Below are 17,068 nucleotides of genomic sequence, written 5' to 3' on the forward strand. Positions count from 1 at the left end.
TAGCTCACCAAGCCTATCATATAAACCAACTTAGTTTGGTTAGCAAGAGAAAGGTACGAATTAAAGAAGAGCAAGGGAAATATTTTGATAAAAATGTGGAAAATTTTGGTTCTTTTACTTGAAAATCATTTCATTGTGAACTTAAAAGGTGATTGAACCACTAACAGATAGCTGGATGCATGGATGGATGAACATAAAAAAAATTTATCAAGTATCTTGGCATCAGCTAGTTTTTGCGCTAACTTCTTCCAAGACGTTGCATCAGAAATTAAGCATGACCATCATTCCCAGTAAACGAGTGAGAACCTCAAAGGCTGCGACAAAATAAATACGCTCTGTAGCTGTTTCTATCTGTTAGCTGTTTCCCATGCGGTTGGTTGGGGTGCATGCATTCTCGAGCAAGGTCCACCATGGAGGAAAGATGATAACATACAACACGTGCAACTTCTTGAGAACAGACCAACGCGAGCTCCGCTTGTCTGGTAGGAGCAGCTAGTGCAGGTCACCTTGTGTTGGCACGTTGCAAGTTCAAATCCCAACGATATCATTGTATAACTAGTAGGGGTCCGCCTAACCCCAGCTTGCTTTTCAAAAAAAAAGTTTTTTTGAGAACAGATAAGATGCAGAATTTTATTTCTGCGATAGGCTGCTATAGCGCAGCCATCAAGAGACAGAATGGTACAGCCATATTATCCATTCTGGAGAAGTACTAAATCACAACAATAGGCACTGAGGAAATGCATAACTTGGATTTGTCCCATCTTTGTACATAGTTAAGTAGGCTTTGTGAGGATTTATAAAATGAAAAACAAGTGTGAATCGTCAATTCACAAAGAGCATCGACCACACAGAGTCTCTCCCATTGTCATACTTACATTCATTGAGTCAGGGATGGTATGGTTTAATTACTCATGACAAGATCAAACGCAGAATGTGTCCAGAGTACTGGAAAGACTTCTCTGTCTCCGCCAAGCAATGGTCTTTCTCTTCTCTAGTCCAACTCTGAGTAAAATCATCAAATGCACAAGTCAACAGCAGAAACATAATACCTCGGGCAGATTCCATACCTAAAAAAAAGTTATGCTACTAAATCCATCGTCTTATTGGTGAAAATTGTTGTTAAACCAACACACTGGGTTGCAACAGTTTTTTAGCCATGACAATCAAGTCCCCGAGATTAACAGCGGAAGCAGTCGACTGAAGAGTTACCTCCGCAATCTTATTGATCTTGTCTCTCACATTCTGCAACAGTTTAGGGAGATCACCATCCCACTTGTAAAACTCCAGTTCCTTTTTGTCCAGTATCATCTCTGAAACCTACAGTAGAGCGAAATCCCCGAGGACAAAAACATAATAAAATAGAGAGTAAGTGGATGCGATTTCAATTCCAGTATCATGTTTGCTCGGAAATCAATTGCTTGATAAGAGAGAAAAAGTCTCACTCACAGTAAAACTCTACCTTTTTGCCAATCATGCGACCCCCAGCAGTGTGCGCGAAGTATGTATTATAGAAATGGCAAATAAATGCTTGAGGATCCTTTTCAGACAGCTCCTCAAGATATGAAGCATAAGAAGTCCCTGGGGAAGATGGTTCTGGGATGGTATGACCCTGATCCCTAAACCACTGCAGATCTTTTGCCAAACTCTCTGATCTTTCCAGGCCTGTGTTCTTGAACTTTGCATCTGCCATCAAGATAGATGTCATAATTCATGCTCATAAGATCCATATACATCCAATAAAATAAACAGAATGTCATTTCACTAATAAAGATCTCACAATCATGATAAGAATTAAGGACTGATCATGATTTTTCACTCAGAATAACCAGAATGCTGTTTCAGTTTCACTAATAAAGTACAAGGATTCACAAGACCTATTACCGAAAGTAAATCATGATATTTTCATAAAAGTGAAAATAAATCATGACAATATCACGATTACTCATATCACAAAAGGAGAAAAAAAAATCTTCTCAGCCGTAATTTATATTTTTTCTATCCTCTCCTTTACGTGTATGAAATCTATGGTCTCTCTCTCAGGAGAGCAGATCAAGTGATCTGCCAAATCACTTTTAGAAAAGTGTTTTGGCATCCTCACCGTCCACAACATACACAAGGACCATGAGGTCCTTGTGGGATGAAGCAATGGATGGTGAAGATGTCAAATCACTTAAAGTGATTTGACAGATCACCTGATCTGCTCTCCTCTCTCAGCTCCTCACGAAATAATCTGCTCTAGCTGCTAGTGTGCTAACAAGTTCAGTCTACAAAATGTGAGCCTATAACTTCCTCTACTGCACAAGCCTACACATATTTTGCCTTTCCTACTGAGCAGCAATCCTTTACAATGCTGTTTTTTCTCATATTAAAATGATGAAGAAATTGATGATTGAAAAGTATGGATGTGGTAGCTTAAACATACATCATGACTCTGCTGCAAAGACATGCTTGATATTTTAGAGGTAAGATGAACAACTTAGATTTCATCCATGTGCATACTTCGTATGAGTATAAGGCCTGTTCTTATATGATTTATCCCAACAAAGAGCTTAGCTGGTTAAACTAACTTTAAACCCTTTATATTAATTTTAGAAAAGCCAAACATAATTTTCAAATAGCAAAAAAACTGTTTTCCATTTTAATTCGGAAAGAGAGTGACTTTCCACCCTTAAAAAAGGTCACCATAAGATTTTAAATTGACAACACTTCTGACGGTATTTTGGTCATTCCAATCTTTATCTATATAAAATATATGACAATGTAGAGTACATATTTCCAAAACAGCACGTTTTGATAGAAGAAAATATATAGGTAGAAGCTAAGGATGTAAAAAACTGCAAGCTTATGATCTAGAGAAGGCCTCCAAGTTGAAAACTATTCATTCACCTTTTCTTTTCTTCTTTTTCCTCACAGATAGGAAGCTAGTCGCATCTTTCTCTCTTTAAAATTAGGAATCTACCTCTTTATCCTATTTTTTCTCTTTATTCACAAATACATAAAATATATCTATTCATAAACACCAAAATATGCAAATATTTTAGAACATTGACATCCAATCGCACCATAAATGTGTTGATTAAACCTTAAGGAAATCGTAAATGATTTGGGGAATGCATGAGCAATTCTCAAATGTTCAAGTTTTAGATTGTCAAACAGAAGAACCATTTGATCCACAGTTTTGCACGTGATCTGACATTGCATTAAAAAGCTGAGATAAAATATTTTTAATATGTTGAGGCCTTTTGGAAGAGAAAGGGTTAATAAAGTTAAGTACCATTTGACAGAACCAAATACGTATCCCCTTAGAAATAGAACCAAATACATATCCTCCATCTAAGGGTTATGCACCTTTTGTGCTTGCAACTAGAAAATTTTGTAAAACAAGCACTAAAAGAACCCTTAAAAATCTCATAAATATCACCTGTAGACTTGTATTAGGATGCCATTTCCACAGAAATGCTGCAAGGATAGCAAATATTTCCATAAAAAAATCAAGGACTCCATTTAGAGATTTCAAAAATTTTAGTACAATTTTTTTTTTGACATGGATTCTTTTTCCCCCTATAGTTACTTGAGATCTCCGAGCATCGTTCTTCATTTGATTGTGTTAATGGGGATATTTTCCTATCTTATTGATTGTTCAAGGAATTGAGAGAGCATGTTGCGATTCAGTTTTTAGCTAAGTGTACTTCCAAGTATTAAATAACTAAAAGCTGAATGGTTACAACATACGTTGGGTATATATATATATATATATATATATATATATATATATATATATATATATATATATATATATATATATATATAACAGAGAGAGAGAGAGAGAACTGAACATATTAGGCCCCCTTTTCTCGTTCTGCCTGTTAGGCCCCATAGTTTTAAGTGTTTTATGATAGATCTGAACTATTAGATGTGTTAAGCATGCTCGGTTTAGTGGGAATCGACTCTTGGATCATGTTTTTTTGACGAAAAATTGTATTTTTATGAGCCAGGAAAAATTGATGCCTTCATATCCATTGATTTTGGATCACCGGAAAACCATGTATACAGATCAGATTCCGGTGATCCAAAAGCCAGTTCCCACTAAACAAAACCTATAGATCACATCTATGGTGTTAGATGTAGGAAAAAACGCAAAAACTATGATTTGTGAAGGGACCTAACGGGGCAGAACGAGAAAAGGGGCAGCACCAGCGCATTATAATATATATATATATATATATATATATATATATATATATATATATATATATATATATATATATATATATAATGTGTTCCTTAGGCCCCTTCAAAAATCATAGTTTCAAGTACTTTTTTCACGTCTAACACCGTAGATGTGATCTATAGGTTTTGTTTAGTGGGAACTGACTTTTGGATTGCCGGAATCTGACCTGTATACAGGTTTTTCCGGTGATCCAAAATCACTGGCTATAAAGGTACCAGTTTTTCCCGGCTCATAAAAACATGTTTTCTCATCGAAAAAACATGATCCAAGAGTCGATTCCCACTAAATCGAGCATGCTAAACACATCTAATGGTTCAGATCTATCATAAAACACTTAAAACCTATGGAGCAGAACAAGAAATGGGGCCTAATATGTTCAGTATATATATATATATATATATATATATATATATATATATATATATATATATATATATATAAAACCATACCATTGTAATGAAACAAGCGGAAGCAAGAAATACAACATACACAAGTACATACACTAGTCAACTAATCGACAATACTAAGGCAAAAAGGCACCATACAAGCACAAAGTGCATACAAAAGCTCTAAAGAGCTTAACAAGAATACAAAGAGATAAAAAATATTATTGTATTGATCACCAACATGCTTAGCAAAAGCATGGATTACAAGATGGGGCAAACAACCCCTTTATATACAAGAAGAGGACCTTGCAGAGCTCCCAATAGAATCGTTGGGAGTTCCCAATGACTCTACGGTCTTTTGACCATAGAGCCCTCACACAATATCTAAAAGACATAAAAAAATACAAAAGACAAAACTGGTCCCTAATGGACAATACCTATTACAAGAGTGAAAAGACCAAAATGCTCCTGATGGGCAATACAAATTACATAACAGAAATATATATATATATATATAGATACATATTTTAACCATAAAATGAAGTTAGCATGAATAGACATGACCGACATGATTCAGATATCAATCTACTCTTGCAAAAAATTTACTTCTAACTGCACAGAGGCTCTCAGTTTCCAAACTTGTTTTCAGTTACTTATTTTTCTGGATGCTCCTAGATGCTAGGTATAATTCTAATACTACTATAGACAACGGTTAGATAGCAAATCCAGTATTGTGTATTTGTATCTTCCTTAGTTGAGACAACAATAGGCAGTGAATCTACTGATGATTCATATCAGTTCCATATGAATTGCTTGTTTACTTCTGCTGGTGTGCCACTGGCTGTTCCAAAGCCTGCTTGTTCATGTACAAATCATGGATTGACATCCAAGATGGCAGTTGAACAATGAGAGGTCACTTATTTAAAAGGTTCTCCTCATGTAATATTAATGTTATTCATGGAATTCTACTCCATAGAACTTGAGTAATGAAGAATACAGAATCCTGAGTTTGACATATCCAAACAATTCTTCATACATGAGATGCAGATTAGCATATGAGCATAAACATAACAAAATATAATAAAGTGTAGATGAATTAATAGTAATGCTCACAAAGCTGAGAGGCAAAAATTAAAAGTATAATCTATCTCATTCACATATCTAATTCACAGGATAACTTATAGATAGTCCACAAGATGCCCCTGTCATAGAACACTCTAAAAGAGAGGGTCAATTTGGATTCTTAGAAGGTAACAAAATTCCCCTCGCAGATCCTAGTTTTTTCTTGTATCAGTTTTGATATTGTGGAATGCAAGCAGAGAAGAGAGGGTAGGCGCATTAAGAAAGAGATATAGGCTCACCATGTTGATGCACAAAGAAGAAGAAAATGAAGGTCAAACATTAGAATTGATAGTGTTCCTGGATCACAGGCCAGAGAAGATGGACAGAGGCCAGGCGGCACATTAACTCTGCATAGACCATATTGATCAACTTCAGCAGGCCAAGATGTTGGATAAAGTTGCTCGAGCTTTTTTCATGTTTGGATGGATAAAAATGTACGAAAGAGGGCTTTAGTTACCACTGCAAGATTTTTAGGCATGGTGCCAACATGCTGGATTCTAAAGTCATTGAGAGTCAAGCACCTACTTATAGATCCAAAAACAGACTCAACACTAGAACTGGTAAAGAGGATTTCCAATCTGTGGTTGGAGATAGAAGAATCATCATCTTAATGACTGGCTTTTGGCATGATGAGTAATTCACAGGAATTTCAAGCCACATGGTTCCTAAATCGTCTAGTAAACTTTGCATGTATCTGAACCATGTGTTGAAACTCAGGACAAACTCTGTTATAAGCTCGTTGATTTAAGCCATCAAAAAGAATACTTCTTCAAGGAACACACAAGTGGTTACCTTGCCCCATTCTCATGTTGGCAGTTGTAACTTCTATAATGAAATCTCATTGAATAACTTAAACGAAATCAAACAACATAGACAGTATCTCAATCATCACTGAAAACCAAATAACACTCTAGCCCACAAACTAACTTTCAACATTTTCAAGATCACCAAAATCCTAAGAACCAGTGTAGTAAGTTTCGTATTGTATCGTAAAATATGGTTTTTGAGCCTAATGAGAAAATACGTGTTGAGTTGATTCATAGTGCAATTACTAGATTTGTTATGATTTTTTTGACAGTGCAAAGTCTGGTAAAGAAGGGCAGTTGGCCCAGATGGTATACCTATCGAGGCTTGGAAATGCTTGGGAGAGAAAGGTTTAGAATGATTGACAAATCTTTTTTTAACAAGATTTGGCGGACAAATAAGATGCCTAATGAGTGGAGGAAGAGTACTTTGGTGCCTCTATATAAGAATAAGGGTGATATACAAGATTGCACAAACTATCGTGGTATAAAACTCATGAGTCATACTATGAAACTTTGGGAGAGGGTGATTGAGTCTAGGTTGAGGAAGGTTGTCATGATATCGGAGAATCAATTTGGTTTTATGCCTGGAAGATCAACTATGGAAGCTATACATCTTCTTAGACAACTTATTGAGAGAAATAGAGAGAGAAACAAAGATTTGCATATGGTTTTTATTGATTTGGAGAAGGCATACGATAGAGTACCTAGGGACGTTCTCTGGTGGACAATGATGAAGAAAGATATTTCTCTCAAGTACATTAGTATAATTAAGGATATGTATGAAGGAGTAGTAACCAATGTCTGCACTTGTGGAGGGGTGACAACCAATTTTCCTATAACGGTTGGGTTACATCAAGGATCTGCTTTAAGCCCTTTCCTATTTGCTATAGTGATGGATGAGCTTACGAGATCAATTCAAGAAAATGTGCCGTGGTGTATGTTGTTTGTTGATGATATTGTTTTGATTGATGAGTCTAGAGCTGGGGTTAATGCTAAGTTAGAATTATGGAGACAGACATTGGAAGCAAGAGGTTTTAAGTTGAGTAAGAGTAAGACTGAATATATGGAATGTCGGTTTAGTAAGCAACGAAGTAGTGATGGGAGTGTAGTGAAGCTTGGTGAGCAAGATATACCGGTGAATGATTATTTCAAATATTTGGGATCCATCATTCAAAAGTATGGAGAAATTGATGGAGATGTAAATCATAGGATAAAGGTTGGGTGGATGAAATGGAAAAGTGCTACTGGAGTGCTGTGCGATCGTAGAATGCCATTGCGGTTGAAGGGAAAGTTTTATAGGACGACTATAAGACCCGCTTTACTATATGGTACGGAATGTTGGGCTGCCAAGAGACATCATATTCAAAAAATGAGTGTAGCTGAGATGCGGATGCTTAGATGGATGTGTGGAAATACAATAAAAGATAAGATTCGGAACGAAGAGATACGTAAGAAGGTAGGTGTTGCACCCATTGAAAATAAGATGCGAGAGAATCGTTTACGGTGGTTTGGACATATTCGGCGAAGGCCTAATGATGCTCCAGTTAGAAGGTTGGAGAAATGGGAAAATATATTAGTTAAAAGAGGTCGGGGTAGGCCTAGGAAGACTTGGATGGAGATGATAGGAAAGGATATGAATGCTTTGAACCTCACCGAGGACATGGCGTTGGATAGAAATGATTGGAGGAAAAGGATTCATGTGGAAGACCCAAAATGAATTTCTTTTTTGGTTCATATCGCTGACCCCAATTGTTTTGGGATGAAGGCGCAGTTGTTGTTGTTGTTGTTGTATATGGTAGGCCATGTTTGAAAGTGATGTTCCAAATTTGAGAGTTTTAGTCAATTGCATTCTTAGCTAAACATGTAGTGCAAATGGATGCGAGAGAAACTGGAGTGTCTTTGAGCAAATTCATACAAAAAGAAGAAATAGATTGGAGCACAAAAGACTCAATAACATCATCTACATTCGCTACAACTTGCGACTGAGTCAGAAGTACATAAAATTATAAAGTTTATTTGTTATTTTTATGTGTTTATTTAATATTTTTTTTATATCATTCAAAACCCAACTAATTTTAATTTGCTATGTCATCTTTTTAAGCAAATAAAAAAGTTATCATTAAGAAGGTACAAAAAACAATTTGATCCCATCAGTTTAGAGCATTGTGCTGAATTTGATACATCACTTAAAGAAGCAAAGACTTTTTTGAATAAAGAGGATATTCAGTAGATCGACGTGAAAAGAGCACAAGAGATAGATGATGAAGGCCTCACGTATCTTGGAGACGATATGGATGTTGAAGGATGAGAAGAAAAAAAAGATAATGATAATCAAGATGATTATGATTATTGAGGTTTTATATAATATGTTTTAAAAAAACTTGGTTATTTAAGGCTTCATTATTTATAAACTTGGTTATTTTGTTTTTATTTATTTAATATAAAAATATGAGTGTGAGTCTTATAGCATGTTCTTAATTGCAAGATATTTAATATTTTGCATTGTTCTTGTTAGATATGCATGTGATATTATCTATGATTCTATATTAGTTGATGTTTGATGAAGTCTTATGCAGCTCATATAGACATAAATGCTTCATATATGATTTTATGGTTGTATTTTGTGCACTTATCATTGTTTCATGTGATATAATTTTTTTTAGAAATTTTGCTGGTTTTTCTTGATTTTTTTAGAAAACTTTTAAGATATTTTACATGAATACAGTCTTAATTTGGGCCCTACCTATACAGGTAACGATACCATACTTACAACCTTTGCTAAGAACCATAACAAAGAACTTCTAACACCCCGTCAGTTCTACCCTCCAAATACTCTCCATGTGCAACAATAAGAAAGCCACAAACTGATGATATGCCACAAAAGTGTTAATTACCAATAACAAAAGAAAAATGAGGCATTTTTATCTTTAAAAAAAGAAGAAGATTGAAGCGTATACTCACACGAAGGGTTGGTTTCTTTCTCAACAATCCGCTCAAGCGTGTCATAGACCACCTTACTATCAACCAAGAATTTCAGGTATCCTTCAATGGTCGGCTCCCACTTCGCTATCGGCTGCGTGTCTGCGTTATCTGAAACCTTCTCCCCTTCTTTAGCCTGATCACGAGTGTGCAATTTCATAGCCACAAACCTCATCTCCTCCACAAACCCCTTGGCTTCACCTGGGTATCGCTTTTTGGGTTTCTCAGTAGCCATCGAGGCAACAGTCACGTCTCTGTAGTTCACCCTCCCATTCATCGAACCACCCATTAACAACGACCCGCCAAAGACCCCAAAAATGGGTTGCCTTTCTGATAAAAGATAGTAACCCTTAAAACCATCTCCGATCAAGGACAACCTAGAAACTAAAAACTTGGTTTTTTTCTTCAATATCAGAGTCGTCGCACGGGGATTTCTTGCCGGCTCGTTTGGGTACAGAGAGAAGGATGCGTAGTGACAGAAGCGGGCGTTTTCCGACAGGGTTTGTGATTGGAAGCTGGGAATTGCAGAAGCCATTGGAAGAGACGCGAGCTTTTCCCTTCTTCAGAAGCAAACGGGTTTTCCGCAAAGAATGGGAGGGCCTCAGTGAAAACGATAAACGATAGAAGGACACTTCCTTCTACCAACTCCTTTCTTCTTCTTCGTTCTCTTCTCTCTCTCTCTCTCTCTTAGATGGGCACGTCTGCTTAAGAGAGAGAACCGATAACGTAATCAATTATTCCGCCGATCTTCCCTTCCCTTAACGTTTGGTGATTTCCCAAAATAGGAAAATTGACAACTGAAACAGGGTTGGATCTATCGGATCCATGACATCCAGGTCCAGGAACAAAGGGTCCAGACTCCGGACCATTTGGGTGACACGAGTGGACACGATCAGACATATAGACTCCATACTGACACGTATGGAAAATATTTTTTATTGTTTAGGGCTTTATTTCAATAAAATTGCAAATTTTAACATTAAACTATCAAATAAATAGTTTTTATTGTTAAAAATACTAAAAAAAAATTGCGTCTAATATTTTCCAAAAAAAATCTACTTGTGAATCGCCAGTGTCCCAGTAACATAGCATAGATGTTACCCGGATCGAGGTTATGGCTAGAGCCCGTTTCAGATATACATGGGTTTGGTTGGGAAGGGAGTTGTCACACCTTAATTTTTATAACTCAAAAATAGTATATTTTTTTCTTCTTTTTTTTTTTAAACCTTTTTTAAAATACTTTAACAAATACAACAAAAAATTCATCGGTTCTAATAGTTGGTGTGCTACTTTTTGTATTCATACATAACCATACGATTGTGAGAACTTAAAAAAAAATACATCTCGTCATGCATAAAACGAATCAAAGTCCATAATTATACAAAGCATTAATTACTTTTGTCCATTGATATAATAATAAAAAATAAATTAGAGTTTAAAAAATCTTGTAAATGCAAAAGAAATGTAGGCTTAGTATCCGTCGCAACCTCCCGCCTTCGCATGTAAGTTACTCTTCATTACTTAAAAAATATTAAACCATACAAGGTCAGACAAAACATGTCGCGTTAGAATGAGATATACTAAACTTGTAAGACAGAAATACAAAGCAAAAATTTCAGTAGAAATTTCATAGTTTAGCATTTAGAATTAACTAAAATAATTGCACAACTAGTCATGTTTATTCGATCAATCAAATTAAACAAGAGAACATCAATTCATATATTTCAAAAAGTTAAAATGCATGAGCAGTTAATATGCATGACTTACCATATGTTGAAGCCCTTCAATATGTGCATAAATTTTAATCTTTAATTAAATTTTCTTTCTTAAAAAATGCATGCGATGCCTGATTAATGTGCATACATCTTAAGTTATCACTTCTTAGTCTTACGGTTATGACACATGCTTAGATTCTCAGATCAAGACCATGACTCAGGCAATATTTTACATAAAAGGGTGGTTTTAGCCTGACCAGACCTATTCATTGGAATGGGGTGAAGGGTGTTAATACAAGAGAGATTATCAACACCTTTCAACCCGATACACCGGTTTTCCTCGTGAGTACCTTATCTTTTATGTTGCAGTTTAATGCAATGAGGTCTTTATAAAATCATGAGCAAAGTCGTACATTGAGATTTATATATATAAAATAATACGATATATATATAGGCGTGAAGAGTCGCACATACGCAGAAAGTTGAAGTTAGAGCAGATTCCAAACCAGATTTAAACACTGCTTTGAAAGCCTTTATAAATGTAGCTGAGAATTAGAGGGTAATCATTGAGATTTTATCAAGATTAGGATGCTAAAGCCAAAAACAGACCAACCCCTTTATTAAATTGATCTTGAAGGGCTTACTGTCAGTTACAGTTCTGAGCTGAACCCACTTCATTACCAATTATCCTCGAGAGTTTGGCCAGTGGGGAGTGGGAACAAACCCACATCTTATCGTTTTGTGCCAATTCCACACACACGAATCTTTCATCAAGTCCCAACTGTTTCAGTGATACCCAAGCTTTAAAAAGAACACTTTAAAGCCCAAAATTTTTAAACGGGTCAACTCGTGATCGTCTCGTATTATGGGTTCCGCTCAGTTAGTCATGCTAAGGATGACAGTGAACCGGGAAGGGTGCAGGGGATAAGGTCTTCGCTGCCGTTCTGTGTAAAAAATTTGTCCTCCATCCTCTGTCCATCCTGTTGAGAAACTCGGTTTTGATGTCACATAATATGATACACTGTCTTATTTGATTTTGTATGGTATGATAATATGTTCTCTTGAAATAATGTTATATTATGACTGAATATGTTTTGCCTTAAATCTAACGAGTATTTGATGCAAGGATATCTCACCCAATAAGGATGGAGACTTCCTGTTCAAGTACAACTATGGTGCAATCATACTCCTTGAAGAAAAAGCTTGATGAGCCATGCTTTCCTAAAGTTCAAATGAAGAAATCGGCTACCTCAAGATGAAGATTTTTTCTTCTTTAGAGTCATATGTAACAGAACCTTCAGGAACTTGCATATTGCATATTACATACTCATTCATACATACTATATCATAAAAGTATACGATAGTTTCAAAAATGTTCTTTTTTTGAAAACCAATAAGTATACCTTCTTACAACCTTTTATGAAAAAGATATTTTGTCATATAATAATTGTACCTTCTTACAACCTTTTATGAAAAAGATATTTTGTCATATAATAATTGTACCTTCTTACAACCGTTTATGAAAAAGACATTTTGTCATTGTACCTTACACTATATACAAGACAACATAAAATCGGCTACATAAGAAAAACAAATAAAATATGTTTTTGAAAAGACTTTAGTTATCTTCTTTAATGAAATGTTTTTTATAGGAAGAAGACAAAAACATAAAATCGACTACATAAGAAAAACAAATAAAATATGTTTTTGAAAAGACTTTAGTTATCTTCTTTAATGAAATGTTTCTTAATACAAGAAGAAGACAAAAACATAAATCGGCTACACAAAAGAAAAACAAATAAAATATTTTTTTTAAAAGGACTCTAGTTACTTTTTCTCATAACCATAGAATGTCGACTTACTTGAAGTCATCATTCTCTTTACAAAGCATTAAATGCCTTCTGTAACAAATCCTTGTTAAATATCCTTCTCAAAGAATGTCGACCTTCCTTTTGGTCCTTATTCTCTCTGGAGACTTTGAAATACACATCATAAAAAAAACACTTGACATGACTATGTACAAATAAATATCTCAAAACACTCATAGTACTTACACTCATTTAAAGCAAAGAAGTACTAATGTACCTCAAATCATTAATTAGAATAAAGACAAAACTACAACCCAACGTTCAATGTACTATTGTAAGAAATAGACTTTTTACATAAAATATGTATTACTTAAAAACAATACAACGACTAGTGTACCCTCTATTTTACTCTTCTGGAAAAAGGCATTCTCGATCTTCTCTAAAAGATAATTTTGAAATGACATAACATTTCACATTTCAAAAAGTTACAATTCCAAAATGTAACGACTACTTTTTAAAGGCTATATAAACACACTCAAATAAACTATTAAACAAGAGGAATGGAATAGACGTGTGAGCTTACAAAGAGAAAAAGTTTTATTCGTGATTTGAAAAGAGAGCCTTGAAAAAGAAAGAGAAAAAGAAAAAGGAAGAAAAGAGAAAAAGTCAAGTCCAGCTCTTTGACAAAGAGTATCCTCTGAGTGACAAACAAAACATTCTTAGAATCCTTCATTCGTGCATTCATATCATTCTGAAGGTTCTATAGGAAGTATTGTAACTCTGTTATTCACTGTATTCCTTCTTTGTTTAAAGAAGTAGACCTCTGTGAAAGAGGGTGTTGCCCTTCTCTGTTGAGAGAAGAAGACCTCTTGGGAAGAGGGTGTGCCCCTTCTCTGTTGAGAGAAGAAGACCTCTTGGGAAGAGGGTGTTGTACTATTTATCCGGTAACTCGGATGTTATAGTGGAATCTCAAGTGGTTTGCTTGGGGACTGGATGTAGGTCTGGATATTGACCGAACCAGTATAACTTCTGTGTTTTATGTGTTGTGCCTTATTGCTTAATTAGTTTATTTTATCGATCATTATCATATTTCACTATTCACCCCCCCTCTAGTGGAATTTCATTTGGTATCAGAGCAGGTTTGCTGGTTTCGACGTAACAAGTCTTCCAGCACAAATGGCATCTACCTCTTATGCTCGTGATATTGAAGGTCAACACGCATCTCGTCCTCCCTTCTTCAATGGCTCCAACTATGGATATTGGAAGTGCAGAATGACTATCTTTCTCAAATCCATAGACTTTGCTGTATGGAAAATTGTTGAGCATCCATACACATCTCCATCCGCAGACTATAACTTATGGTCTGATGAAGAAAAGAAAATGGCAAACCTAAATGCAAAGGCTATGAATGCCTTATATTGTGCCATTGATCAGAATGAATTCAACAGAATATCTATATGTGAATCTGCATATGACATTTGGCATTCTTTGGAGGTTATTCATGAAGGAACCAACAAAGTAAAAGAAGCCAAAATATCATCTCTTGTTAGAAAATATGAGTTGTTCAAAATGAACAAAGATGAACCCATCACAGAGATGTTTACCAGATTCACCAACATCACCAATGATCTGAAATCTCTGGGTGTAACATACTCCCAGACTGAAAAGGTGAAGAAAATCTTGAGATCTCTCACAACTGATTGGGAGAAAAAGACTACTGCTATTGAAGAAGCTCAAGATTTATCTAAACTTACATTAGATGACTTAATAGGCAATCTTATGGCCTATGAAGTCCACATGAAAGAAAGAAGGGAAGAAGAGCAACCAGTAAAGAAAACTCTAGCTTTCCCAGCTCTATCTGAGAATGAAGACTCAGATAAAGAATCAGAAATTGCGCTACTTACCAGAAAATTCCAGCGCTTCATGAGAAGGAACCGGCTTCCAAACAGGCACAAGGAAAGAAAAGATCTTAAAGAAGATCCCATGTGCTTTCAGTGTAATAAGCCAGGCCACTTAAAACGTGACTGTCCACTTCTCAAAAGAAAGTCCAAGACTGAGGAACCAAAGAAGAGGTTCTTCAAGAAAAAGGCTTTGCATGCTCAATGGGATGATTCAGAACCATCCACTAGTGAAGAGTCAAGTGATGATGAAGCCGAAACTGCAAATATGTGCTTCATGGCAAACGAAAGTTCGGTAAGTGAAATCTCTGATTTTTCCTTTGAAGAACTTCTAGATGTGTTTCAAGATCTATTTGAAGAATCTAGAAAATTGAGTTTCAAAAATAAAGTTTTAAAATCTGAAAATTTAAAGCTTTCTCAAGAGAATGAAAAACTCAGCAGTGAAAATTCTGAGTTAAAAAAGAAAAATCTTTTACTTATATCTGAAATTTCTTCTACTAGCTCCAAAACTAAAAATATGCAAGTAGAAATTTCAGAGCTAAAAAGTAAAACTGAGAACCTCATGAAAACGGTTTTCAAGTTTACTAAAGGTAAAGAGAACTTGGATAAACTCTTATCCTCTCAGAAGGTCTCCTTTTACAAGAATGGGATTGGCTATTCTCATTTCAAAAAACCTTCTTGTATAAATCAAAAGACCACGTTTGTGAAAAGTTCATCTGAACCAAATAAGGAGTATTATATTGATAATCTTTTTAACTCCTCTAAAGAGATAGACAAACCCAAATCCAAATGGATATGGGTTCCAAAGTCTAACAAAAAAGGACCCGATTGGGTACCAAAAAGAAGATTTACTTAATGTTTTGCAGGCTCCAAAGAAGAAGAACAGATGGATACTAGATAGTGGATGTTCAAAGCACATGACAGGACATCCAGACCTTTTTGCTGTTCTTCATCATAAAGAAGGAGGAACCGTCACCTTTGGAGATAACAACAAAGATAACACAGCTAAGTCTAATGAAGATGATCACCAAAGAACCTTTGTCGATATCAAAGATCATCCTCAAAAGCAGATTTTGGGAGAACTAACAAAGGGGGTTCAAACTAGAGCTCAGCTAGAACGGATTGCAAACATGGCATTCATTTCTCAACTTGAACCAAAGAAGATTGATGAAGCCATCATTGATGAGTTCTGGATGCTAGCCATGACTGAAGAACTGAATCAATTCCAAAGAAATGACGTTTGGGATCTTGTGCCGAGACCAAAGGATCATCCAATCATTGGGACAAGATGGATCTTCAGAAACAAGCTAGACGAAACAGGTAATGTTATAAGAAACAAGGCCAGACTAGTAGCTCAAGGATACAACCAGGAGGAAGGTATTGACTTTGATGAAACATTTGCTCCTGTTGCTAGACTTGAATCTATTAGAATGCTCTTAGCATATGCAAGCTATATGGATTTCAAATTATTTCAAATGGATGTTAAAAGTGCTTTCTTAAATGGTTTTATAAATGAAGAAGTCTATGTAAAACAACCTCCAGGATTTGAAAATGAACAATACCCAGATCATGTTTTTAAACTCAAACGTGCTTTGTATGGTTTAAAACAAGCACCTCGTGCTTGGTACGAAAGACTTAAAACCTTTTTATTAAAAACTGGTTTTTCTGTTGGCAAAGCAGATTCTACACTATTTGTCAAAGTAGTGAATAATCATACCCTAATTGTTCAAATCTATGTCGACGACATCATCTTCGGATCTTCTAACAGCACTCTCTGTGAAGATTTTTCTAAGTCCATGCAGAAGGAATTCGAAATGAGTATGATGGGAGAACTCACCTACTTTCTTGGACTGCATATTAAGCAAACCAAGGATGGAGTTTTCATCAACCAATCTAAGTATGCTCATGAACTTCTGAAGAGGTTCAACATGAACTCAACTGCTTCAAAATCCACTCCTATGAGCACTACTACTGTGTTGGACAAAGATGAAGATGGTAAGACTGTTGATACAAAGGTATACCGAGGTATGATAGGATCACTTCTTTATTTAACTGCTAGCCGTCTAGATATAATGTTTAGTGTTTGCTTGTGTGCTAGATTCCAGTCAAATCCAAAAGAATCA

General features: G+C 35.5%; 1 protein-coding gene across 1 annotated transcript; it reads right to left on the minus strand.

Moving 5' to 3' along the window:
• Window positions 1-713: 713 nt before the first annotated feature.
• Window positions 714-10,257, minus strand: LOC149833748 (heme oxygenase 1, chloroplastic-like). Its single transcript, XM_090010996.1, has 4 exons — window positions 9,507-10,257; window positions 1,460-1,683; window positions 1,210-1,317; window positions 714-1,002 (listed from the first exon to the last, which is right to left on the minus strand). The coding sequence occupies exons 1-4, from the start codon at window positions 10,057-10,059 to the stop codon at window positions 910-912; spliced, it is 978 nt and encodes a 325-aa protein (XP_089867122.1). The 5' UTR covers window positions 10,060-10,257; the 3' UTR covers window positions 714-909.
• Window positions 10,258-17,068: the final 6,811 nt, after the last annotated feature.

This window comes from Nuphar pumila, chromosome 6 (genome assembly GCF_984573655.1).
Source record: "Nuphar pumila chromosome 6, dmNupPumi1.hap1.1, whole genome shotgun sequence".
NCBI lineage: Eukaryota > Viridiplantae > Streptophyta > Magnoliopsida > Nymphaeales > Nymphaeaceae > Nuphar > Nuphar pumila.